The sequence below is a fragment of the Epinephelus fuscoguttatus genome, linkage group LG2 (genome assembly GCF_011397635.1).
Source record: "Epinephelus fuscoguttatus linkage group LG2, E.fuscoguttatus.final_Chr_v1".
In the NCBI taxonomy this organism is placed as follows: Eukaryota; Metazoa; Chordata; class Actinopteri; order Perciformes; family Serranidae; genus Epinephelus; species Epinephelus fuscoguttatus.
Genome location: NC_064753.1, coordinates 43,707,253 through 43,732,960, shown reverse-complemented (window position 1 = coordinate 43,732,960; position 25,708 = coordinate 43,707,253). Strand labels below are relative to the sequence as shown.

At 40.9% G+C, this 25,708-nt stretch overlaps 1 protein-coding gene across 2 annotated transcripts; it reads right to left on the bottom strand.

Annotated features, from left to right (window-relative positions):
* Positions 1 to 3,637: 3,637 nt before the first annotated feature.
* On the bottom strand, positions 3,638 to 25,105 carry muc15 (mucin 15, cell surface associated). Of its 2 annotated transcripts, XM_049598762.1 has the most exons (5): positions 24,966 to 25,105; positions 14,670 to 15,477; positions 10,177 to 10,347; positions 6,910 to 6,986; positions 4,879 to 5,017 (listed from the first exon to the last, which is right to left on the bottom strand). In XM_049598762.1, exons 2-4 carry the CDS (start codon positions 15,457 to 15,459, stop codon positions 6,931 to 6,933), a joined length of 1,017 nt encoding a protein of 338 aa, XP_049454719.1. In that variant the 5' UTR covers positions 15,460 to 15,477; positions 24,966 to 25,105; the 3' UTR covers positions 4,879 to 5,017; positions 6,910 to 6,930. The 2 variants fall into 2 exon arrangements, with proteins under 2 accessions (XP_049454710.1, XP_049454719.1); XM_049598753.1 differs by lacking the exon at positions 6,910 to 6,986 and having other exon boundaries at positions 3,638 to 5,017; positions 24,966 to 25,104.
* Between the last annotated feature and the right edge of the window lie 603 nt (positions 25,106 to 25,708).

Here is a 25,708-nt window from a genome sequence, read left to right as displayed (position 1 = left end):
TTGAGAGCCGGTGTTGCTAGGAGATGCGCTGTCAACTTCTATGATGCGCTTACAAACTTTAATACTGTACAAGACATTATTTCCTTCTTTAACAAGCCCACCTGGCTTTGGTTCAATAATGCTGGTGTTTGACATTTTGGGAAACACATTCCAGTGACTTCCTGTGGTAGAAATTTGCAAGACATGTGATGTGTGCATTGTCATGGGTTGGTATTTGAGAGTCCTTCAGGCTTGGCATGCTTTATGTGAGGAGGCTCTGGGTGTCTGGAGGTTACAATAAGATGAAGACCTTGATGAGCAATAGTGTGGAGTGAGTGACTGTGTTACCTTCTCCCTGATGGAGTGATGTTGACTCTGAATGACGTGGGACATGTTGATCCAATCACTAGACAAAAATGTTTGCATTGTACATGTCTGCAAACCATACATACATTATGTTGTAGCCGAAACACTGAAACTTGAAATTTCTCAACAGCACTGTGGTGATGGTGTGGTCAGGCTTAGGCACAAAAAACACGGTTAAACAAACCTCATGTTTTGGCTTAAAACACTCGTGTTTAGTGGCAAAAAAGAGCAGCTGGAAATGTGGGGATGGGTCAGTGAAAAACACCCAGGTCCTTTACCACACATACCACTGGAAACACCACGAAGCTTTGCCAGATAACAACCAGTGCTGTTGCTTGTTGGTTTTGATCAATGGTCTGCAGTGTTGCAGTGCTATGTTGATGTGGTATGTATAAACATGCAAATTTGATGTATTTATGGTTTGCAGAAATGTACAATGGGGGAAAAAAATTCTGTCCACTGGGCTGGACATATTGTAAAAAGCTGAGAGAACAATATATTTCCACTCTGAACTCATCACATATTGACGTTTGGTCTTGGACAACACACCCAACGGCTGGCGGCTGTGGCTCAGAGGTAGAGCGGGTCGTCCACCAATCGAAAGATCAGCGGTTCGATCCCAGGCTCCTCCAGGCTGCATGTCGAAGTATCCTTGAGCAAGATACTGAACCCCAAATTGCTCCCGATGGCTGTTCCATCGGTGTGTGAGTGTGTTAAAACTGAGTAGCAGGTGGCACCTTGTATGGTAGCCTCGGCCACCAGTGTATGAATGTGTGTGTGAATGGGTGAACGTGACTCGTAGTGTAAAAAGCGCTTTGAGTGGTCACTAGATGACTAGAAAGGCGCTATACAAATGCAGGTCCATTTACCCAAGGTACCCTGGGTTGGTGGTTGATGTTCTTGGTCGCTGTGTCAAGTTCTGCCTGTCATGCATTGTCTGTTTTCAAAGTACACTTGCGTTTTTACCAGAAATGTACTGTTTGGATACAGTTCCACTTGTTTCCAATCTTAATGCTAAGCTAAGCTAACTGGCTGCTATCTCAAGGCAGATTTATACTTGTGCGTCAGCTCTATGCCGTAGCTTATGCACGTGGCCTACGCCATTGTGAGCATTAATACTTGTGCAGTGGTGTCTCTGTGTCACTCTGCAAATACACCTCAAAAACATTAGTCAGTGGCAGGGTTTCTGTGAAATACTGTAAAGTTCAGTTGATTCAAAACACACATTAAACACACGTTAAACATGGCTTAATAGAGACTATTTAAACACAAGTACACAAATCAGCTTCACTGTAACTCGCAGCATTCACAGACAAACACTTGTCTTTATCTGGACACATTTTCCCCACAAATACAACATGCTAAAGTTATTAGCACAAGCCTATGGCATTTTACATTGTATAAATTAGCCTAGCAGCTAGCGGACTTTTCCTCTACTCATATAAAACCAGGGACAACAGCAACATTTAACAAAGTTAACGTTACAGAATTCTGCTTCATTACAACTCACAATGTTCACTGACAAAACAACTGTCTTATACTAAACATGTTTTCTAAACAAATATAACATGTTAATGTTATTAGCACAAGCCTATGGCATTTTACATTGTATAGATTAGCCGATCAACTAGCGAAGATTTCCTCTACTCATATGAAGTCAGGATAAATCACACACAAGACTTAAAATGCTATTTTGTGGGGGCTTTATTGTTGTCATGATTTATTGTTTCTTATCTGTGAAATTAAAGTAAACACAAGCTTTGTTTCCACTGAGGGAAATGGTTTCAGCTTACAGAAACAGACAGGAGGTCTGCGTCACCGCGACATGTAGTTACATTTCTGGGGAGGTGCACGTCAGGCTACGCCCTTGGTGTGGCACAGAAGTATAAATCCTTCACATTTTCTACATAGTGTGAAAGTAACTGAAGATTAAGCAGCACAATTGTTATTTGGTTTTTCAGTGTTTACAGATAATATCCACAACAACAGCTGTGATAGTGGTACAATAAAACGTTCCTCAGGAGTATAGTAGCATTGTGTAGGACAACATGTTTAACTATTGTGTGCATTCACAACACTGGAGCACCTGCAACTAAACCTGGTAGCGAATCATGAAGGGACTTGAAAAGAAAAATCCACCCTGAAACACCAAACACAGACAATACAACATCCTTCTGATATCTTTACAGTCCAGCTCTGTACAGTGGTTTCATCCCCTCTGAGCCTCCGTTAACATAAAGACCTAATGTTCATTAAAAACCACAGGATTCTAGTATAATGAACTGTTGACTGTTTAACTGTTGTAGAAGCTCATCTGATAAAGAGACAGTGATTTGGGTTATTACAACAGGCTAAGCTTACAGGTTAAACTCATTTCCGGCGAGTTAGCCTGAAGTAAATGAATTCGAATTTAGCCAATAATAAATTTGACATAGCCCCAGTTTAGATAGCAATCGTTTAATTTCATTCGAATTAATTTGGCTCAGCTGGAAGTGTAAATTAACCTGCCTCCACCCCCCAGTGCGATATGTACATTCTTTAGCAAGGGCTTGGCATCAGTTAATTGATTTCAGCACCCTGCCAAACAATCACATCCTAAAGTGTTGTGCTTAATTAAAGCAGGAACAATCTCCCCACAGAGTCACTTTTGGTGATGTACGAGAGAAATTCCAGCTTGTCTAAATACGTTATTGAGACTGAGAAACTATTGTGTGTATATGCATGCTTTTTTATGTGTTTACTGAGTGAAAAACATTTCTGTCTGAATATGCTGGGAGGAAATACAGTTTATGTCAAATCACAAAAAGAAGAAAACTTTATTTGGGGTTTAGTTTGTTTATTAAGGCATCATTATCAAACTCCATTACATATTACAAGCAGCAGCAACCCATGTAGAAGTTGCCCATTATCCATCTGCCCTGTGTTGTTCCCGCAGTAATCACTGTGATTCTCTAACACTGCGACACAAAACTCCTCACTCAGTCACACAAAATGCTTCTCGCGCTGATTGATGTCTGAAATTAGGAGGAAGGAAGCAGACCTCCCGCGCCTGCCACCCGAACCAACTAACCAAAAAGAAATCACACATCTCCGAGTCATTGTTGGCTGTTTAGGCGGAGACGTAACATATATTAATCATAATCAGGGCGCATGTTGATCGAGTGCGGGCTTCACTCAGGTAATGATGAGTGAAAGGGTCGAGGGAGCTGAAAGATGTATTTTACAGATGAATTTTCTCCACATATAAAGTTATAAAAGTGTGTTTTTCATGTATGACATAGAAAAGCAAGAGTTTAGAAATGAATCATTAGGATTTATTGTTAGATTTTATTGTATTAAGGCAATGAATACATGAAAGAGAGTGTAGTTAATCCCTGCCTATTCCCTCCTTGCCCAGCCACATTATATCAGTCAAAAAGGAGACACTGTTCTTGCTGAAGGTTGTCACTCAAAGTTAAAGCTAACTTAGGAGAAGAATAACAATGACATAAAAATGTTTTTCAAAAAAAAAAATCTGCATTAGTTATGTTCTAATTTCGCTCTAAGTATGCAGCAGGTAAACGCTACGTAACTCCCCAAGGTGCTCGAGAAGCTCAAACCTCTGTTTGGACACCTGGAGGTCAGAAGATTTAAGCAGTATATTATGATGATATAGTAGTTGCTACTGAGTAATGCTAAGACCAAATACACAACTCCCTTCCTGAATACCAAAATCTCAGTCTATGAATAACAAAACAGCACCCCCCCTCCCCTCCGCCTCCCTCTCGGTGCACAAAAACAAACTCAAGTCTTTGGTTTGACGGTTCACTTCTCAGACTCTGGCTGTGACTGCCAGTTGTGGAAATATCTGAAAGCGCCATTCAGATTTTGCTTTTTATTGTCTTCCTTATGCCATGACAGCAGGTGATTGCTGATATGGATAATGTTATTGTTCACCATGGCTTCTGGATTTTGTTGCAAACGCCTCGACAGGCCAGCTGTGTCATCTGTTGTTTCGGCAGCAGAACAACAGCAGTGTTTTTTTTTTTCCCTACAAATGTTTTGCATCAGCATCGCTTTCTGGTTTCTTCTCTCGAGCTGGTCTGATTGTGCGCTGATGTGTTTGTTTTGCTTGTCTTCAAAAAAAATAAATTGTGGCTCCTATTCACAGAAAAAAAATACAAATGACGAGTTATTACAAATATAATTTTAACATCCTTCACTGACTGCATATTTTTCATTGGGAAAGATGTAATTTGATACCCTTGGCAACATACAGAAATGGCTGACAGTTCATTTTGGCTGTTGCAGTGTAGTTGAGACAGATTGCCTTCAGTGATCCCTCTATTCCAATGCAATAAATCTACTCAACACAATGCATAATCTGACATATCGTTTGTGGTGGCTGACAATAGACCTTCTCAAGCTCCTCTGCATCCACAAATGTCACCCTCGCACAGTCTTATTTAAAAACTCCACATTACAGGTCGTCTATCACATGCCAACAAGCAGAACTGGCAACATATCATTCAAGGGAGTTCATGACTTTGGTCTCGGGAGTCTTTTCAGTTTCTGTGGCGTCCTGGAAAGTTGCTCATTTGGATGTTGTCCCCTTGGAGTCCTGGGTTGTAGTAGGCCGAACCCCCAATGCCAAAGTTCAAATCCATGGGTTCACTGGTGTCTAATCTGAGAACTAGAAATAAGACAAGTTGATGTTAAACATTTGTACTATTGAACGCTTCATTGCCAAAAGCCTTATTATGATAATACACTGAAAAGTAGCCTGTATTTCCCCTGTTAGTGCAGAACTAACGCAGGATTTATATTTCTGCATTGTCTTCGCAGAGCCTACACTGTAGCCTGACATGCACGTGACATACATGTCAACACGTTTTCACTCCAACCTCACCATACATCTACTTGCAAGGTACCCTGGGTGTGTTGGTTGCTGACGTTCTGGGACACAGTGTCAAGTTCTGCCTGCTACATGCATTGTCTGTTTTCAAAATACACTCATGTTTTCACAGGAAATTTACTGTTTACATACAGTCTCTTTCAAAATAAACCCATAACATTGGTACAAAACCGCGAATTGACATTTTTTTTCCCTTCAACAACAAACACACGTGGTTAGGTTTAGGAAAAAAGAACAGGGTTAGGCTTTAGAATCTTACGGGACGCAAACACCACTATCCGGTCTGAAAGCTGGTGTTTGTCGGACCCATCCACCGCCCCTCCGGCCCGTCCTACTGGCACTTTTGGCACCTTAACTTTCATTCATATCCCGCCACATTTTCCCCTGATACGGTCAGACACCTTTAAACTAAGGTGCCGCATACCATGCCGACGCTAAAGGACAGCTTTTTCTGTCTGTGTCTAACGCTGCAAGTCACCGCCCAAGCGCCAGATTTCGACAACTTTGGAGTGAAACCACGTTGTAAACGTCTTGGTGATGGACTTATCTTGTGTGTACTGTTGGTTGTATTGTTGACATAGTACAGGTTGGTTAAAACACAGCTGAGATCAGATGGACTTGAGGACCTGACACTAAAGATGTCATTAGATTCATCTTAAATATGCAGGTAGGTTTGTGATATGCTCTATGTTCTACACTTTGCTATCTAGCCTGTAATCTGATGCCTGTAATCAGAAGCAGAAGAAAAAAAAAAATATGCAGGTTAATTTCAGTTGGACCTGAACAGAGAGATTAAATATGAGGGCGTGTGGCGGGAAGTGTGCCGTCTTCCCCTGAGTTCATGGCAAGAATGAGACAAATTGCAAACTGTCATAGTACATGATCCTATTTTGCATGGTGAGCTTACCTTACCCTGTGTGTGTGTGTGTGTGTGTGTGTGTGTGTGTGTGTGTGTGTGTGTGTGTGTGTGTGTCATAGGACTAAAAGGAATAGTTTCACATTTTGGGAAATACTCCAGTTCTCTTTCTTGTTAAGACTAAAGTGAGAAGATCAAAACCACTCTCAACTTTTCACGTTAAATATGTAACTACAGCAGTCTGATAGCTTAGCTTAGCTTAGCATAAAGACTCAAGGTTCCTCTAAATAAATGTCCAGTGTGTAGGATTTAGGGGATATATTGGCAGAAATGCAGTATGCTTTCTTTAGTGTAAATAAGAATCATTGTAGTTCAATGGTGTTCATTATGTCTTCAGTTTCTGATAATGACTTCACTTGTTCTTCTGTCTCAGACATGTGTGTCTGTCTATGTGTTACACCGAGGACAACAAATACCGGCGCTGGATCAGGGAGGCTATCGAAATAAGGAAGCGGGGCCCAGGGACGATGAACAGGGACGAGGGGGCATACATGCTCTCCCACACCTGGAGCAGCGTCCTGGAGAGGCGGCGGACGGACAGCAGGTGGCGTGATCGTCCTGTCAAAACTGACAGGATGGTCACGCCTCCCTAATATCAGCTGACTGACAGATCGCGTCACAACCACAACCAAGTAACACTTCTGAGGAAGGCTGAAGTTTCCACCGAAACATGTCAAGGTATGTCACATCCTAACACATGTCTGAGATAAAAGAACAACTAAAGTCATTATAAGAATCATTGTGTTTTTGTTACCTTAAAATGAGCCGTTTGTATCTACAAAGGGAGAATGTCCTCGTCTATGGAAACCACCATGTTGCTCTGCCATCTTTCTACAGCAACCCAGAACAGACAAACTAAATACTGGTTTCAGATAGTGCCATTTGCATTTTCACATCTTCACAATTTCACATTTTTGTGTATTTGCATCTGCCGTTGTGGTTAGTAGTTAGTTTTAAGCTGTTTAAATACCCAGGTCTGTTTGTTTTAGAGAGGATCTGGATCTACATCTGGATCTTAAGTTATCAGAGAAAAAACGTAAGCTAATATTAACAGGTGCTGGGCTAGTGTCCTGTCTGCGATGAGCCAAACACTGTAGGAGAAACACTGATTTGTAACATTAAACTTTATTCAGTGTTTAACCACCTGGTCTGTTTGTTTTGGAGAGACTTTGGCAAACAGTTCCTCTAAAGAATGAACACTAAAGGAATCCTAACCAGGAGTTCATGCTTGGCATACAGGAGAAGTTTCAGGTGGTTACAATCTGCAGTCCTCACCACTAGACACTACTAAATCCAACACACTGCTCCTTTAACATGTTATATCTCATTTGTTTAATTTAAAAGTGTAACTACAAAAATTTGCAGCCCGTTCTCACTCCCAATGCGCACCAAAATGCTATCACTTTATCAGTGATCTCAGCGCCACACACCAACGCACAGAGGCACCTTTTGCGCTGGTGTGACATGCACTTGGTGCATCAGTTTTAGAGGCAGCACCGGCAGGCAGGGGCAAACACCCAAGTCATCAAAAAACGCCGCTTTGTCAGTGGACATCTGCGTAAGACACAGACACAGAGAGGCACCCTTCCCTGCAGTATCATATGCACCAATCGGCAACAGTTTGTAACGTCTGGCAGCAACTACCGTGAAATAAAGAGCAAGAAAGTCCATATAGGGTGGGAGGGGAAGTTGATGGGTCAAACAAACTCTCACTGACGAGCCTGCTGTTCAGTTCCTTTGTGAATTTTAAGCTAAACCATGACTTTTTTTTTCAAACCCAACCACATGCTCTTGTTGCCTAAACCTAAAGAAATCAACAAAAGCAAACTGTTTTTTTTTTTTTTTTCTTGTTGAGTTTCTTGTATTTGTGGTTGTTTTTGTTCCGTGTACGTTAGTTTTTTGGGTCCATGTCATTGGTCCGACAGCCCATTGTTCCGACCTCTCATTGTTCCGACCTCTCATTAGTCCGACGTCCCGTTGTTCCGATATGTGATTATACTAGTCTACACTGTATTTGTGTACCATAGAGGATCAGCAAACGCAACAAAAGTAGGCTACTGGTCGAGATACAAGTGTCATAGAGAGAAGAGACTGAAACACCATAACCTCCTGTTATTAACTCTGGGGTCGGGGTTGTGTGGGGAGATTTCCGCAGTGCTGAACGGCTCCCGGCGGGCGTATTTCTGCCTTGATGGTGCGCCGCGACCGGCTCTGGGTCAGCTGGGAAAGGCTTGAGGCGAAGCAGGTTCACAGCTTATGTATTTGCCACTTTCTTTTTATTTTAACCCACACCATGATCTTTTCCTGACCCTAACCAAGTGGTTGTTGTGCCTAAACCTAACCAGACCTTAACCACAGGGCATCATGATGATTTCGGAACAACGGGACTTCGGAACAATGGGTTTAATATGGTCGGAACAATGGGATGTCGGACCAATGGGTTGTCGGAATAATGGGCTTCGGACCAATGGGTAGACCCCCAGTTTTTTGTGTCATATTTACTTAGTGTGTTTTTGCTATTTATTATTATGTTTGATTAGTTTAACTATATTAGTTTAGTTTCATTTTGTTTTTTGTTTTTTTTGTTGTTTTTTTTTAAATATATATATATATATATATATATATATATATATATATATATATATATATATGTATATATATATTCTCTTTATTTTGTTTTTCTTGTTCATATAGTTTTCTATCTTAAGTTGAGGGGAGGTCCGTTGTATAAGCTTATAGCTTCTTGACCTCTCCTGTCACATCCTTACTTTTTTCCTATTATTTATCTGGATTCTATGTTGTTTTTACTATGTGTGCAAATAAAAAGGTAAGGTAAGGTTTTACCTACGTTGTAAGTTTATTCTGAAAAGGACTTTCTGCATGCAACAAGCAGGAACTGTGCATTTCCTTTAAAAGTAGAAGTGTATTTTGAAAAGACATGCATGTAGCAAGTGTGAGGCCCCCGATCACACATCAAGTGTTTTGGAGGTTGCAAAACACAAGGTGCACTGCAATGCCTATATTCAAACTGAATGCCACCAATAAAAAAAAACAAAAAACACACTTGCTGTGTCTTTTGTAATCGATCCACCGCTTTTTTTTTAATTTCATAGCAATTAGTATCTAACTATTAAAATGTTGAGGCAGAGGGTACTTGCTGTAGCTGAGGGTGAGAGGCTGTCAGCAGATAAACAGAGATCTGTGTGGGTACATGAGACCCTAAAAAGCGGCTGGATCACAGGGAGTACCACCAGTTGGTCCAGGAGCTTCTCCTCCATTATGGACGTTTTCAGGCATATTTAAGGATGACTCTGGGGCAGTTTGACAACCCGCTGTTTATCGTCGGGCCGTATAGCTCTGGGTATCCAGCAACTGCTACCACTAGTTTCTCCTCCATTGTTTACCATATGTAAACTTGTCGTGGTGACCACCACAGAAGGCCCCCCTTTCAAGTCAATCCATCGGACGCTTTTCCACTCAGTGAAATTTTTCAGCTCGATGAGTTCAGAGTGCTCTGACAGAAACGGCAGAGCATTAGAGCACAGAAACACGCGATGCAAAAACCATGAGCAACAAGCTTCATTCTTATTAAAAACAATTACAAAAAGACGCCTCCAGCTGCTGAAACACTTTCTGTGGTCAGGGCCATAGGCTGTCCATTAATGTCCAGTACTTAGCACATCATATTTTAAAACGTAAGTCCACTGACAAAGCCGCGGTATTTGACAAGTTGGGATGAGAACGTGTTGAAATTATATGTAATGTGTCACTTTTTCTCCAAAATGTTGAACTGGTGTAAACATATTTCAACATTGTGCTCAGAGTTTGTTATCTGCCGCCAAACTACCAGAGGCTTATCTTAATATTAGAAATGTTGTCGGATTAAGTTTGCAACCTTAATTAAATCCCGAGCAAGCAATCACAGATAACAGTTTAATTATTTATGTCCTCCGGTGAAATTTTTCCTGAAAATGCCAACAATGTTTGGTGTTTACTGTATCAGGGGCGAGTAATCACATACCTGGGTCTGAAGGATACTCCTCCTCCAGTTTCCTGTGAGAGAACCCCTTCCTGTGTTTCTTCTTCAGGATGACGTAGGCCACCAGTGCCACAAAGGCCACAGCCACTCCTGTTCCCAGCACAGCTCCCCACGCTCCGTTTCTTTTTGTCTTGTGTGTGTCTGTCGCCAAACCTTCAATGGAGGGGTCAAGGGAGTGGGAGAGAGTCGTAAATAACATGTCAACAACAAAATTATTTCTATCAACTGCTGTCTGTGAGGGTTAATTGTCAGACAATTATAGCTGAAATGTGTTTTTGAAATTGTGTTTCCAGTGGCAGTACGCTCGCATAGATACACATCGCAATTAGTCAGCTGTACAGATTTGTCTAATTTACGATGTGATAATTAATGCAATTAACATGCTGAAATCATGATAATTTCTTGAATACATTTGAATATTTAGAGACAGGACGCTGTGCTCGTCATCTCAATAAGGTGAAATGTGACTGAACATTATTTTAGTTCCAATTATATTGTATCACTTTAAACAATTGCTCCATGGATAACTTAAATATATCACGTCTTCCCATGTAAGTAGAGTACAGCGCTGATCACGACCTTCACACATTAGCATCTCTGCTCTCATATTTTGACAGTCGTACCAGTGTAAAAAAACAAACTGTGACACAGACGCTTATATTAACAACACTGACCTTTTCTGCATCACAAAGTGTTGCTGAAGTAACTAAGTTTTTCTAACCTTCTGTTTCACTGTTTGTCTCTTAAGGCGACAGCAGCGTGGGAAAAAAACAGTCTCTGAAAGTGACATAATTGTTTTCAATATGCTTTGACATAGAAATACTGCATTTGTATTTTATCAGGACTCACACATAAATAATTCAGTGGCTCCGTTTATCTACAAATGGCTCAATTTACCCACTTGCTAGGATCAATTTACCCCTAACCTGGGGCAAGCTGAAGCAAAAGAACAATTTTGTCATGAAGTGTATTTCAATTCTTGTTTCCTGTAGCTGCAAGTTTTTACTTCATTTCAGAGTAGACAAAATAGTGTGAGTAGAAGTATTAATTTTAGGCATAACTCATTTATTTTTCCAGGAACTGTAATGTACTGGAAGTTATGTTAACTTTATTTTATTTTTATTTAATAGGCATTTGATTGATGTTTAGCAGCAAAAGTGAAATGAAAGCAAAGAAATCCCTTCTTGGCTGTTAAAATGTTTTTAGTCACACAGTTGGTCAGTGGGTCTGATATAGCTTATTAACTATTGATAGGTTGTTATGAAACTACTATCCGTGTTTCTTCAAAAATAAATCCTACTGGCTTTGGTGATTCTCTGACTTTTTTTCTGGTGACACCATGAGCTTGATTTCTGTGGTCTTCGCCATGAATGTGAGTACGCACTGTTAAAGCTATCTCAGCATTAATCATAGTAATTTTGGTGATTCCCTGATTTTTCATCTAGCACCATTTTAATTGGAGCAATACTGTAATTTGATTTATGTCCAAACACCTTCAGAACTAATGACGTTCCCATCAACCTCAGCTGTGTGTTGTGTTGCAGTCTGGTTTCACTCCCAGGGTGTCAAACAAATGCAGCTTGGTCAGCTGCTCTTAGCATCAGATATGGCCACACAATGCGCTGCTCTGCACTTATATAGTCTTTTCTAGTCTTCCGACCACTCAAAGCGCTTTTACACTACATGTCGTATTCACCCATTCACACACCGGTGGCCGAGGCTACCATACACGGTGCCCCCTGCAACACAGTTACCATTTACAGCCACTCTCACACTGATGGAACAGCCATCAGGAACAATTTGGAGCCAAAGATCAAACCACCGATGTTCCGATTAGTGGACGACCCACTCAACCTCTGAGCCACAGGCACCCGATGCACCTTTTAGTGTCTGTATGAGATGCACTGGGCTTTCAACCAACTCCAATGTAAACACCTCTCCATTAATATTAGACATTCAGAGCAACAGATGTAGTATGAAGAGCCAGAAAAGTCATTTTAGGGCAGGTGGGAGTGGAGCTGGGTCCATTAAGCACGGGACTTTGACCCAGGAGACTGGTGTTTGTGTCCTAAAATACGCTCGCTTTAGCCGGGTTTTGGTTGATTTGGCAAAATGTTGATTAGCAAAATGGGGGATGGAAATAGTTATGTTCGAATTAAGTCTGACGTAGCGCACGTCTCCATGGTGATATCCACACTCCGGGTCCGGAAGGCAGTAATGCATTTACAAGCTGGTTGCCAACCGCCAGAAGACGTAGGAGAAGAAGAATGTGAGACTTGTTTTGCTTCCAGCTCTGCGGAAAACTCGCACGAGTTCGTAGTTTTCACCAAAGTCCGTACATTTAATGGAAACACACAGATTCATATTTTTTTTAATGCGCATTTCCCAATGATGCGAGTCACTTTTGGATGGAAACATAGCTACAGACATTTTCTGGTCCTTAAAAGGTCTCTGCAAGTGTTACTTGAATAAATAAACCTACTGACCAACGGGCGTAGACTGGCTGACCCGTATGCTCTCACTCAGTGGATGGATGATGTCACAGGAAGCCAATCTTACAAAGAAGGACGACACTTGAACGGTTTTCCCTGTTTTGTTTTGCTATCGAAGCTAACGTTAGCTAATGTGCTAAAAAGTTAGCATCACAGAGAAATCCAATACTCCTCTTAATCCCTCCCCAGTTTCTGATGAGGTGGACATGATAACCCTTAATACACATAACGTTATTCTTCCCTACAACAGGAAATACTTTTTCCCTAACCTGATATGAAGTGTGCGCTGCACACGTGAGCATTTTTGATGATGGCCTCCGTCCAGTCCTTTCGTCTTATCGCATTTAACCATACATGTCTTGGTTTTTGTTGACGGGCAGTGGCGGCTGGTATGTGATAAAATTAAAGTTTTGAGCCATGACTCGTTCTATTCTGGCTCTCAATAACACAACAAGATGACATTTTAAGACTCCTGTGTAGCCTACAGCCCTGTGGTGGAGAGTCTTGTCTTGCAACCAGCTTATGAAGTGATGTCATTGTGATGTCGGCTCTAAAAGGCTCTATAACTGAGACTTCAACCCTTCATGTGCTGCTGGTTTGCGTACTGTAACATGAGTTATGCCAGACAGCAGAGAGTAAAGTGTGCCAACCAACCCCGAGCAGCAAAATATGATGAGTACTTATGAGATGTGACGATAAACGCTGATGAACGTTGTGTGTTTATTACTAATTAGCAAATGTAAGACATTACAGTAAACTAAGATGGTATATATTCTACCTGCCTAACACTGACACTGTGAGTATATTAGCTTGCTGATGTTTGCTCTCAGCTCAGCACTGTGCCTCACGGAGCTGCAAGCATCTCTGTAGACCTTCAGTCTTGTTGTTTTTTGATGAAACATGATTGCGATCCATAAAGAAGCTGATGTCACCGTAAGAACTATATGTTGCTTCGGCCAGGCAGCTGGAGTGAGTGGGTATTTACTGAAACCAGTGACAGCAAAGTTTCCTCTGCTCATATTTCTAGCCCCTATGTTTATCTGCACTCAGCCGTCTGTGCTTTAGTACAGGTTTTGTGCACACGCTGTGACTGTCATGGTAACTATAGAGCAGTTGTTGTTTTTTTTTCTGTGTTGCCGCCAGTTTCACAACTGTTTTCCCACTGTTTATTGCCGTCATCTGTTAGTGTTAGGTCCTGCTGTCACATCTGTCCATGCGATGAGAGTTTTATTTTAGTCCCAAGCTCGTGCCAACTCTCTAAAGTCTTTTTTGCTTCCACTTGCCATGGTGTTTGTTGCGAGCTGGGCCACATATGTTCTGCAGGAAAAGTTGCTTTACGAATAGATAGATAGATAGATAGATAGATAGATTTAATTTGCACCGGCGTATTCGTCAAGCAGCCTTTTCTAGCCCTATCTCCTTGATCTCGTGCTCAACACCAAAGACTCGTCTCACGCCCCCGCACAGAGGCAGCACAAGTATCTTTGACCTCAGTCCCCGACCACCTCTTTCAGGTTTGTCTGCCACTAAAACAGGGGTTCATTGTCCTGCTTAAAAGGTGGTTGTAATAGACCCCTTCACTCATAGAGGCCACATCGATAGCACCTGAAACCCAATCCAACCTTTTCCTTTGAAAGAAGGGGCGTTTGTCCTCTGCCAGTGGGAAAATAGATGCAGGCAAATGTGGGTCAGGGAAAGGGCGTTAAAAAAGCGACATGTAAAACAAAAAACAGTTATATGTGCTCTTGTGCAATGAGTGTAGAGTTTCTTTAAAGGTAATCTGCGTAAAATTTGTGCCATTTTTTCTTATTAAATTGCTCAAATGTGAACACAAATCAGCCAAGAGAGCTTTGAATTTCACAGAAATGCTATTTTTTTATCAGGTATCTGTCTGTAAAGTGATGTCACGCTGCTACAGAGAGCAGTTATTCTGGACACAGAAATTTGCACCAGATACTGTGACACCTGAAACTGCAGCAGTACCTCTTTCTGAGCTGCTCCCTGAGGCTGCATCTTTGTCTGTCTCGTTGGCCTTCTCAGGTGTGATCGGCGCAGCGGCAGTTGTAGTCCCAGGGCTCGTTTCTGTGGTCTCAAATGGGGACACCGTTGTAGATGAAGACGTGGCAGATGTCTCCTTTATCTCTGGCTTCACTGTGGTTGTTACAGTTGTTGTGCTGGTAGATTCTGTGGCATTAATCAACCCTTTATCTTCGTCTGGTTTTGTTGTGGATGCTTGCGTAGCGTTGCTCTCTGGAGCCAAGGCTGTCGTCTGTAAGTCAGTGCCGTTGGAGTTATCTGGAAAGCTGGTGGAGTTTTGTGCACTCAGGTGAGTAGTGGAGTTTTGAGGAGTCATTGTCCAGTTGTGAAATTCCTCCTCGGCTCCTGTCATGTTGACCTGGCTTGAGTTTGTGGCATCTGCAGTTGTTGCATTTGGTGACATGGTGGCGTTGCTGGTTGTAGGGACTTCAGTAGTGACAGCAGCCAGATTGTTGGGTGTTGTGCCAGCCACATTCTGCTCTTCTTCAGTATTTACTGCCATGGAGCCAGATGCTATCCCACTGCTGAATTCAGCATTCGCATCAGCTTCCTGGTAATAATCTCCCTCGTCTTTAGGAAATGCAGTGTTTTGACTTACAGCTTCGTTTTTGACTAGCCGGAACCAGCCTTTATCAATTGTCTTTCCTGGAGAGTCGGTTGACTCTTGGAGTGCTGCCAGGTGAAAGGCTTGGACAAGCAGAAGGAGGCCTGCTGTGATTTTTAAATACAGTCCCATTTCCCCTTTGGTTTCTCTCTGAAACACAAGACAGAACATAAAACGTTATTTAATGGTGTTCAAAGTGCCAAAAGTTAAGCAGGTTCAGATTGAGCATTGTGACAGAACTTTAAAGGAATAACTCAGCCACAAAATGACCTTCAAATATCAATTAGTCATGCCATGTTACCTTGAATTTGCAGAGAAAACCTTGTTCTTCTGCCTCCAGGATTGTTTTCTTTAGTTTATCAGCAGTGTTTGCAGTTTTAGGATTCTTCGTCCACCAAAGGCAGAAAGCAAGGTTTTCTTTACGAATGCAGAGTGACACGTCATAGATAATTAATATCTAAATGGTTTTTACCTTTATTACCAGTGCTCACTAATTAAATTAGATAATGTTGGACAAGGAATACGATTGTTTTCTGTACCGCTCTTCAATTCAAAACAGAAATACTGTAGAAACATAATTTTTACATTGTAAATTAAGTGAAAGCATTTTATTGAGAGTGGTGTCAGTTTGCACAGATCATACATAAATATATACAAATGAAGAAATTATTTGTAAATATACAGACACACACATACAGACACTAGTCTCTTTTAGAATATATAAAAATAAGAAAAAAAAACACAATCAAAAAATAGGAGAAAAATAAAATAAAGTACCCAACCTAGACACCCAAAACAAAATGTAAGGATCCTACATTAAACTGGGAACAAGAATCTGCAAATGGCATTACACCGTTATCTTAAATTCACCTGCTCATTCCTAATATATCTGATCCTCTCCACCTCCAGAGCTCTGACAGCATTGAGCCACATACTCACTTTAGGGATAATTTTACCCTCCACAGCATCAGCAAGCATTTCATACCTGACATAAGGAAACAGCCGATAAGTCCTCTTGGAGCTGATGTGAGTTTGTTAAATGTCTCTTGAATATTAGAAATAAAAGTTTGTGGTTTAGGCTCAATACTTGAATCAAGAATGTCTGAAATTGTTCGGAAAATGTTGCACAATTACTTAGGAATTGTAGGATACACAATATGTATATATGTGTATTAGAGTGACTTTAGATTGATACACAAAGACGAAACATGTAAAAGGCTGTTTTGACAATGTGAAACAAGAACTGAGTCCTGTTTTCTGTTGGTTCACTTTTAGGTGCACTCACATAGCTGCAATATTTGAGTTGAGATGAGAACGTGTTTCCGTGATATGTCAAAATAGATTATCAGCAAAGAGCAACAATCTACTCAGAACTTAGCTCCTAAAAACACAGATAAGAAGAACCTTTATTTGCCAATAATAAACAATAAATGTGGATATGTTTTGTGGATGGTAAGCAACTCTTATAATCATGCAAAGATGCTCTCACTCAGAGTGTATATGTGGCATCCCTCCAAACCAGTTTCACAATATGATTATATGAAGTGCAATAATTACCTTCACTTATAATTTGGAGTCAATTTACAACAGATTATTAAAAGATTATGTGCAGGACATGAATGCATCTTCATTTCAAATGAAAACTGAGAGGCAAAAGTTTTTCTGCTTCGTCCTTCCTCCCAATGACTGAGGGGTCTGTTTACCACCTGTGCAGGACGAACGCCGTCAGAAAGCAGCCACGGGTGTTAAACTTGTGTTTATTGCAGCCTTCAAACTCTCCCTGACCACACACAAAGACTCAGTGTGCAACAAGCCATCTCCGGTTGTTCCCATTTTCCAGAGCCACAAAATCACCTTCTTGAACAGCACAGGTCAGCTGCACTGACACAAATCATAATGAAAATCCTTCAACAACTAATCCTTTCACACCTCCCGTCTCTCAGGGAACTGCTCCACTGATGAAGCTGTGAACATGGGCCACAACATCACGAACATGACGTCCCCTCGCCGCTACATCTGGACCTTGTTGAATTTCAACGCAGCCATCCCTGCATTGTTACATAGCGAGCTCAACACGGTCCCAACACAATCTCCTGTGAGATCTTTACGACAGGGTGAATTTACACAGGTGCCCTGTGAGCTATGTGTTCTCCCCTCGGCTTCACTCCGATACACAAATGACTGCAGCTCCGGTTATTCCCTGCAGGGCACTCTCACTGCGAGTCACTTTGTTGATCGGTTGCTTTGTTCTGAGCTGATTCTTGTTATAGGCAGTGCAACAGGCTGCGTGCACAGTGCGTTATATTGTGGCGTGCAGCAGAGGTTTGAACATGCAAATCTGGGGATTTCACATTCTTGGTTTTACCTGTCAGAACATGTTTCAACCAGTCAGTCAGGACGCACCTACCTGAAAATACATTTTTAAAAACTAATTTTATTTTGATTTATCGACCCCAATGGATTGGTTATCTCATTATGCATTCAAAAAATTACATCCATCGTCTTTTAAATACAGGTAGTCATTTCTGAACTTCTCACCAACTGCACATTTCTAAAAATTAATTTCCATCATTAAATAAATATGACAAAATCAGTCCAGTCAGCAGAAGAAGAACTGTTGGCTTTGCACGTTTCTACAAACCACAGTTTGCAACTGTATGTTTCATACATATGACGTAGTTAAGATTAGATTTTATCAGATGGGTCTCACATCAGGAGGATGAGGGAATGATGGACAACATGACAGGATGGCTACCAAGCAGCAGAAAGCAGCAAATGACTTAAAGACAAACAAAAGCAGGTGTTTTTTTAACAACTGTTCAGGATATGTTCAGCTGTGTTTGTAGTAATAAAAGCAAGTCTTTTTTAACAACAGTTAAAAACATGTTCAGCTGTGTCGGCAGCGACAGATGTGGGTGTATTTTAATGACAGTTTAGGAGATGTCCAGCTGTTTTTGTAGTTAGCGGGTGTGTTTTAACAGCAGTTCAGGGTATATTCAGCTGCTTTTGTTGCTACAATTTCAGGTGTTTTGTAACAACACTTTGTTGTTGTGTTTGTAGCGACAAAAGAAGGTATTTTCTAATAACAGTTCAGGACATGTTCAACTGTGTTTGTAGCGACAAATGCAGGTGTTTTTTAACAGTAGTTCAGGACATATTCAGCTGCTTTTGTAGCAACAATTTCAGGTGTTTTGTAACAGCACCTCAGGTCATATCCAGCCATGTTTGTAGTGACAAATGCAGGTAATTTTAACAACTGTTAAGGACATGGCCAGCTGTGTTTGTAGTGACAAAAGAAGGTATTTTTAACAACAATGTGGGGCATGTTTAGCTGTGTTTGTAGCGACAAATGTGGGTGTATTTTAACAACAGTTCAGGACATATTCAGCAGCTTTTGTAGCGACAAATGCATGTGTTTTGTAACAACTGTTTCGGACATGTCCAGCTGTGTTTGTAGTGACTAATGTGGGTGTATTTCAACGACAGTTTAGGAGATGTCCAGCTGTTTTTGTAGTTAGCGGGTGTGTTTTAACAGCAGTTCAGGGTATATTCAGCTGCTTTTGTAGCAACAAAAGCAAGTATTTTCTAATAACAGTTCAGGACATGTTCAACTGTGTTTGTAGCGACAAAAGAAGGTATTTTTAACAACAAATCGAGGCATGCAGTTGTGTTTGTAGTGACAAATGTGGGTGTATTTAAACAACAGTCCGGGACCAGTTCAGCTGTGTTTGTAGCAACAAATGCAGGTGATTTTTTAACAATAGTTTGGGACATGTTCTGCTGTGTTGTAGTTACAAATGCAGGTGTTTTTTAACAGTAGTTTTGGACATATTCAGCTGCTTTTGTAGTGATAATTTCAGGTGTTTTGTAACAGCACCTCAGGCCATATCCAGCCATGTTTGTAGTGACAAAAGCAGGTAATTTTTAACAACTGTTTAGGACATGGCCAGCTAGGTTTGTAGTGACAAAAGAAGGAAATTTGTAACAACAGTTTGACATGTTCAGCTGCATTTGTAGTTACAAATGCAGGTGTTTTTTAACGACAGTTCAGGGCATTTACAGCTGTATTTGTAGGGATAAAACCGGGTATTTTTTGACAACATTAATATTATGACATGTTCAGTCACGTTTGTAGCAACAAAAGCAAATGCTTCTTAATGACAGTTTGGGATATTTCCAGCTGTGTCTGTAGCGACAGAAGTGGGTGTTTTTAAATAAGACTTTCAAGCTGTGTTTGTGGCAACAAAAGCAAGTGTTTTTTTAGGGACAGTTCTGGACATGTCCAACTAAACAAAATATGGTCTTATCCTAACCCTAACCAAATGGTTTTTGTGCTTAAACCTAACCACAGCATCATCACGACACAAAATTCAAAAATGAAACGTCAAGAAACAGAGTTATAAAATATCTGCTACATATAAAACATACAAATGTAACACATCCTGTGGTTTGCAGAAACAAACAAAGCCAACATTTATCATGGCAACTGGGTTCAAAGACATGCACTCAAGTTGTCTGTCAGTGACCAGCGAACCAAGAATGTTCCTCTGTGGCCAGTTTCTCAACAAGCTTGTTTATCGTCCACAAATCAGCCACAATTCTGTGTTTTCAGCTCTGCAGGAAACAAATGGAAAACCTGTGGGTTGTTGATGGAGCAGCTGTTAACGTGAACGCAGGATCAATCAAAGGCTCAAGTTTGCTCACAACTCTACAGCAGACTCTAAGAGCACATGATTAAAGAAAATGGCTCAATCCACCAAGAAACGCAATTACAATTTAGAGCTTATTACACTGCAGCGGTGAAAATAATTAACTGGAATAAACTGACCGGTTCATTTGCAGCTTGAGATTAAAAGTTGGTGTCCCTGGCTGAAAATTGCTATTTAGCATCTTCATTGCTCTCAAGACAAAAGTCACTGTTTTAACTCACCTGATGGGTTATCACCAAACGAAATAGAGTTTTAAATTCAATTATACAATCTTCATTTTTATCTTTTTCTTTTTATGTATAATTGTTGTTATTTAATAGGGAAAGTAAGAAGCCATTTTTGTCTTCTAACCTCTCCTGCAAAATGTTTTAACTTTTAATTTCTTTTTCCTGTGTTTTCCATACATGTATGTGCAAATAAACTAAACTAGACTAACTCTGGTGCTGTGTTTTGGCCAATTAAATTTGCTAATTGAGGGGGCGTTAGTGGCCTAGTGGATGGAGCAGGCACCCCATGTACAAAGGCTCAGTCCTTGCTGCAGCGGCCGTGGGCAGCCTCCAACCCTCAGCCCCCCACACCACACTGCCCCATCGTTAAAGGCATAAAAAGGCCAGAAAATAATCTTTACCAAAAAAAAAACAAAATTGCTAATTGAGCAGCTGGAGGATCAACAAAAGAAAACTGTGAATTACAAGACGTTTTAAGTCTAAGTGTCACTAATACTACTACAGTAACCCGTCTTTGTGGAGTTACAACATTAATTTCCCAGCTACTTTTTTCAGTCATACATTGGATCAAGTTCATCTGCCTCTCTCCTCACATTCTCTGTCTTGACTATACGTTAAAAAACTCCCCAAAAATAATGTTAAATGAATAAGTAAAAAAGATTTGTTTTTAACCAGCAGAGTATGTTGAAGTTTGAATCCTAACACACACTTTGTGGAGGATAATAAGTGTAATTACACAGCAGACAGCTGAGAATCAAAGGTAAATGAGACGTTAATGTAGAACCAGTATAACAGGCGGCTCAGCAGAGCCACTGGTTTGTTTTGTTTAGCACTGTGTAAATGTGACTATAATTAGCAGGGATAAGATTAAAGATCAGATGCTAAACGATGACTTTGAGCTTTTATCTTAAAAATATTTAACTTGTAATGATGTGTATCTGCCAGAGACAAATGTTACCACTATTATCTGTTTGTTTGTACCATTCAGTTTCAAACCAGTGATTCCTGTTTTGCTCAACGTGTCACTTCCTGTCCGTGACAAAAATAACCTCACATCCGTCATCACACTGGGCACAGCTGCACGGAACAACTCTCCACCCGTTCTATGGAATTACAGCAGTAATCTGCGTGCCCCGCAGAGAGGCTATTTGGCCTTCAGCGTCCCACCAAAGAGTCACCGCGCCGTGGCGGGTCGATGTTTACCTCTGACCCTTCGCACTCAGAGAAGCCAACTGTTAAAAGAGTTCCCACTCTGCTGGTCTGTCAGAGTCTGCAGCAGCTTTCACCTCGACGGCTCTGTCAGCTGTGACTTTACAGAGAGCCAGTCCCATATAAACACACACACATGGACAAATACACACCCTGTAAACACTCCTTGATATCCTTCAACCTACACGCAGACACTAATCACCTGACACTGATGTTACAAACATGTTTAAAGTTCACCTGTGTCATGATCACCTTGTTATGTTATTCATTTACTGCAGCGTACAACCCCAATATCTGTGTAGACAAAATGAAAATATCTAAATACATAAACTCAAATACCATAAAACTTTGAGGTACTTGTACTCAGTGTTGCAGAGTAGTAGAATACATGTAAGTAAACTAGTAGCTTAACTACTTCCCATCTTGCTGGTCATTTACTGAATCACTACATAATGAATCTGAATCTGATTGAATTACTTACATTTTGCCTTTGCCTATCAAAACAACAAATAATATTGGGCCCATTCATATTTTTTCATGCTTCTCACCTGTAATCAATCCCCTGACTGTTGCTATGTATCTTACTATATAATGATGAAAACTCTGTCTGTCTGTGTGTGTGTTCCATGTTTTTCTCCTCACTGACTTGGTCAATCCATGTGAAATTTGGCACAGTGGTAGAGGGTCATGGGAGGATGCGAATGCAGCAATATTACATCAATTGGCCAAAGGGGGGCGCTATAGCAACCGATTGAAACTGCAAACTTTGAATGGGCATATCTCATGCCCCGTATGTCGTAGAGACATGAAACTTTGCACAGAGATGCCTCTCCTCATGAGGAACACATTTGCCTCAAGAACCCATAACTTCCGGTTATATAGATTTTCCGCCATTTTGAATTTTTTGAAAAACACTTCAAATGGATCTCTTCCTAGGAAGTTTGAGCGATCTGCATGAAACTGGGTGAACATAATCTAGGGACCAATATCTAAAGTTCCCTCTTGGCAAAAGTTGGAAAACTTCCTAAAACTGAGCTTCTATAAGGCAATGAATATTGCGGAGGGCGTGGCTCATCACATAAAGGTGTATAACATCTCAAGGGTTTCACCCATCACCACGCAACTTTGTAGGCATATGACCACACATAATCTGAGGGGACCCCTCCATTATTGACCCCATCAAACACAATGGGGGCGCTAGAGAGCTAATTTCTTATCTAGGCCTAACCGCCATATGGATTTTTACTAACCTTGGTAGATATGTAGAACAGGACGCCTCAAGGTGACTGGAGAAATTTAACTCTAATTGGCAACTGGGTGGCGCTATAACAACAGAAAAATGCTTATAATGGCTAAAATGCGACCGATTGCTGTGGCTCCCCCTGTGGACCAATGTTTGTTTTCTTTCTAATTTTTGGTATGACTAATTCATGGTATGGTATGCTGTACTCAATGGGTATGGACTAGTTAACAAATGTTTAGAGAAACTGTTGCAGCTTGTTTTAGAAGTTACCTGGCTAAGTGAGTAATCCTGCATGGTGCAATACCCCAACCTGGACTCAAGCCTCTGAAGGCAGGTTTCCACAATTAGTGTGGCAGTTAAGTTGCATTTTCTGCTGTCATGTGACTCTTTTGTATTATGTTTTGTTATAATTTCATATCACATGTATATTGCCAATTTGATAATTTCTTTCAGAGCAGTTTGAAATACTTTCTCTAAGTCAGTAGTTCCCAACTGGTCCGGCCAAGGGTCCAGATTTCTCCTGTCATTAGTTCAAAGTCCACACAGTTTAATACATTCAGCGCCACACTTGTGTTTGGCCATGTCATTGAGCTGGTTTGTCATTATTCACTCCTTTTACAACAGGGATCAGCACAATAAAGTCTGTCCTTTACAAACCTGACATGTTGGTCCATTCAGAGTAGGCCCGTGACCCACTTTTGGACCATGACCCACCTGTTGGGAACCACTGCTCTGAGTAGTTTAAGTGAACCAAACTAGATTTCTTTCTTTACAGCTTCACTGTAGTTAAACTTCTTCCAGTATGGAGTCATTAGTAGCAAACTTATGCTGTCAAAGTCTCCAACACTGCTTGTAATAGTTGCAGACGGATTGATACCAAATTATCAACACTACAGATAGTACATTTTAGTTTTGAAGATCAATTTAAGCGTCAAAAGGATTTATACCAAAAAAGAGATCAGTTTCTTTCAACTACGTTGTTCCCATTTGTATTTCAAGGGCAAAAGCGTCATGTTGTTGTGAACACATGTGGTGCATGTACTCTTTGCTTCTCTGCACTTATACAACGTGTCAGCGCAGCACGCACCCTAACCAGTGTAATCCAACACATAATTGCAGTAATGGCTGAATGACAGAAAGAAAACTACAAGAACAAGAACTTGGAGTTGAAAGTGTGAAGAGAGGAGGTGGAGGGAAATGTCTCAGCAGTCTCGTCAGAGAAGCTCATGCGAAAAATATCCAGGTACATTGAAGTGAAACTAATATTTGAGTAGCACTGGTTTCAAATTGTGACTGGTCATCATTAGCTGTTAGCAGAGTGATTAGTCACCTCATCAATCATGACACAGCTCTCTCCTACATGAACAGGCCGCTCCTAATAATAAAAAGTGTCAGTATTGGTATCGATATCAGCAGTTTGTGCCCTGTGTTACTTGGTACTGGGAACCAAATTTTGTGGTGTAGCCCACCCTTAGCTTGTACCTCCATTTTACACTTCTTTATTCACTACTCCAGTAAAATGTGGAGAGGGAAATATTGCATTTTTTTTATTCTATCACAGGCTCAGTTCCTATTACTTTTTAGATTACAGATAAAACATCATCATCATAAGTTTAAAAAATCTAATTGTTAAACATTAAAATAAAGGTATTGTTAAACGCAGGGCTTTTATAATAGGGGTTACCTTATTTCCACTCAAGTAAATGATCTACTTCTCCCACCGTCTATCCCAAGCTCACACGTCACCGCACCCCAGGGCTCATACTAATACTTTTGTAAAACTTAGTGACACTTGTGTAACTGCATTGTGCGTGTTCCCCTCTTCAGGTTATGTAAGGTCCTGTGGGTGTATGTGTGTCACTAGATGTTGTGATGTTTTACCACCCGGCGACAAACTCATTTTACTCTCACAATAAAAATAAAAGCATTTGTGTTTCTGATACTCTACTTTTACTTTGTTAGAAGAGGAAGCAGTAAGAAAAATTTGCCAGGTATGACCAAATTATAAACATATTCATGTCACATACACAGTGTAAAAACATATATACGGAAATTATTGTCAAAGAAGTCTTTTCACTGAAAAATCCTCCAAAAATAAAAGAGGTTATTTATGTTGTTGTTTTTTTAACTTAAAAATATCACAGCGACTCAAATCTTATTAAACATATCTATACAAAACATCCATCCATCACACATTTCCTGAGAAAATTTAAGAGGACAAAATGAAATCCTTCCCCAGTAAATCCTTACCTTATTCTTAGGCTATATCAGATGAGAACAGGTGCACAGGCAACTAAATCTCTTCAGTGAGCTGCCAACGTGTGAGAGTGAATCAGCAGTCGGCCCGGAGAGACAAGGAGGGAGGAGGGCCCAACAGAGCTGCATTCAGGGAACAACCTGCTCAACCTGCTTCTACACCTGCCAGCAACAGCAACACGCCCTGAACAGCATCCAGTTGCACGCTGTGAAAAGGCCACACAGCACGGGATGGGAATGAATTAGTGGACAAGAGAAGGGGAAGAGGGGGTTGAGGGGTTGTTGGGGTTGATTAATTTGTAACCAGCTCATTTCATGTTCTCATCTAAATAAGTTGATTATATTCATTTTGGGTTGCCAGGTTGCCAGGTTGCCGGGTTGCCAGGTTAGATCTGTGAATTCCCCCAGTGGGTGGAGCCTCTGGCCACAGGTCCTCTGAGCCCTTTTTTTTTTTTGCCTCACTGGAAACGGCTGCTGTCGTCATGGCAACAGAAGGGAGGCTGGCAAGCTCAGGTTTCATCCACGCCTTTGTCTCTCGGTCTATATCAGGCTACAGAGTGACGTGTGACTTCGTGAACTCCCAGGTACTGTGCGTCAAATGAGCCAGGATTGGTTTGGGTGGGTTTTTTTTTTGGTCTCATTCCTGAGTTAACTGAGTCATGCAACGTCTGGATTCATCCGAGCGGACATGTGAGGTGGATGAAGTGGCACTCAGAGCCAGTGTTGCTTTGGTGAGT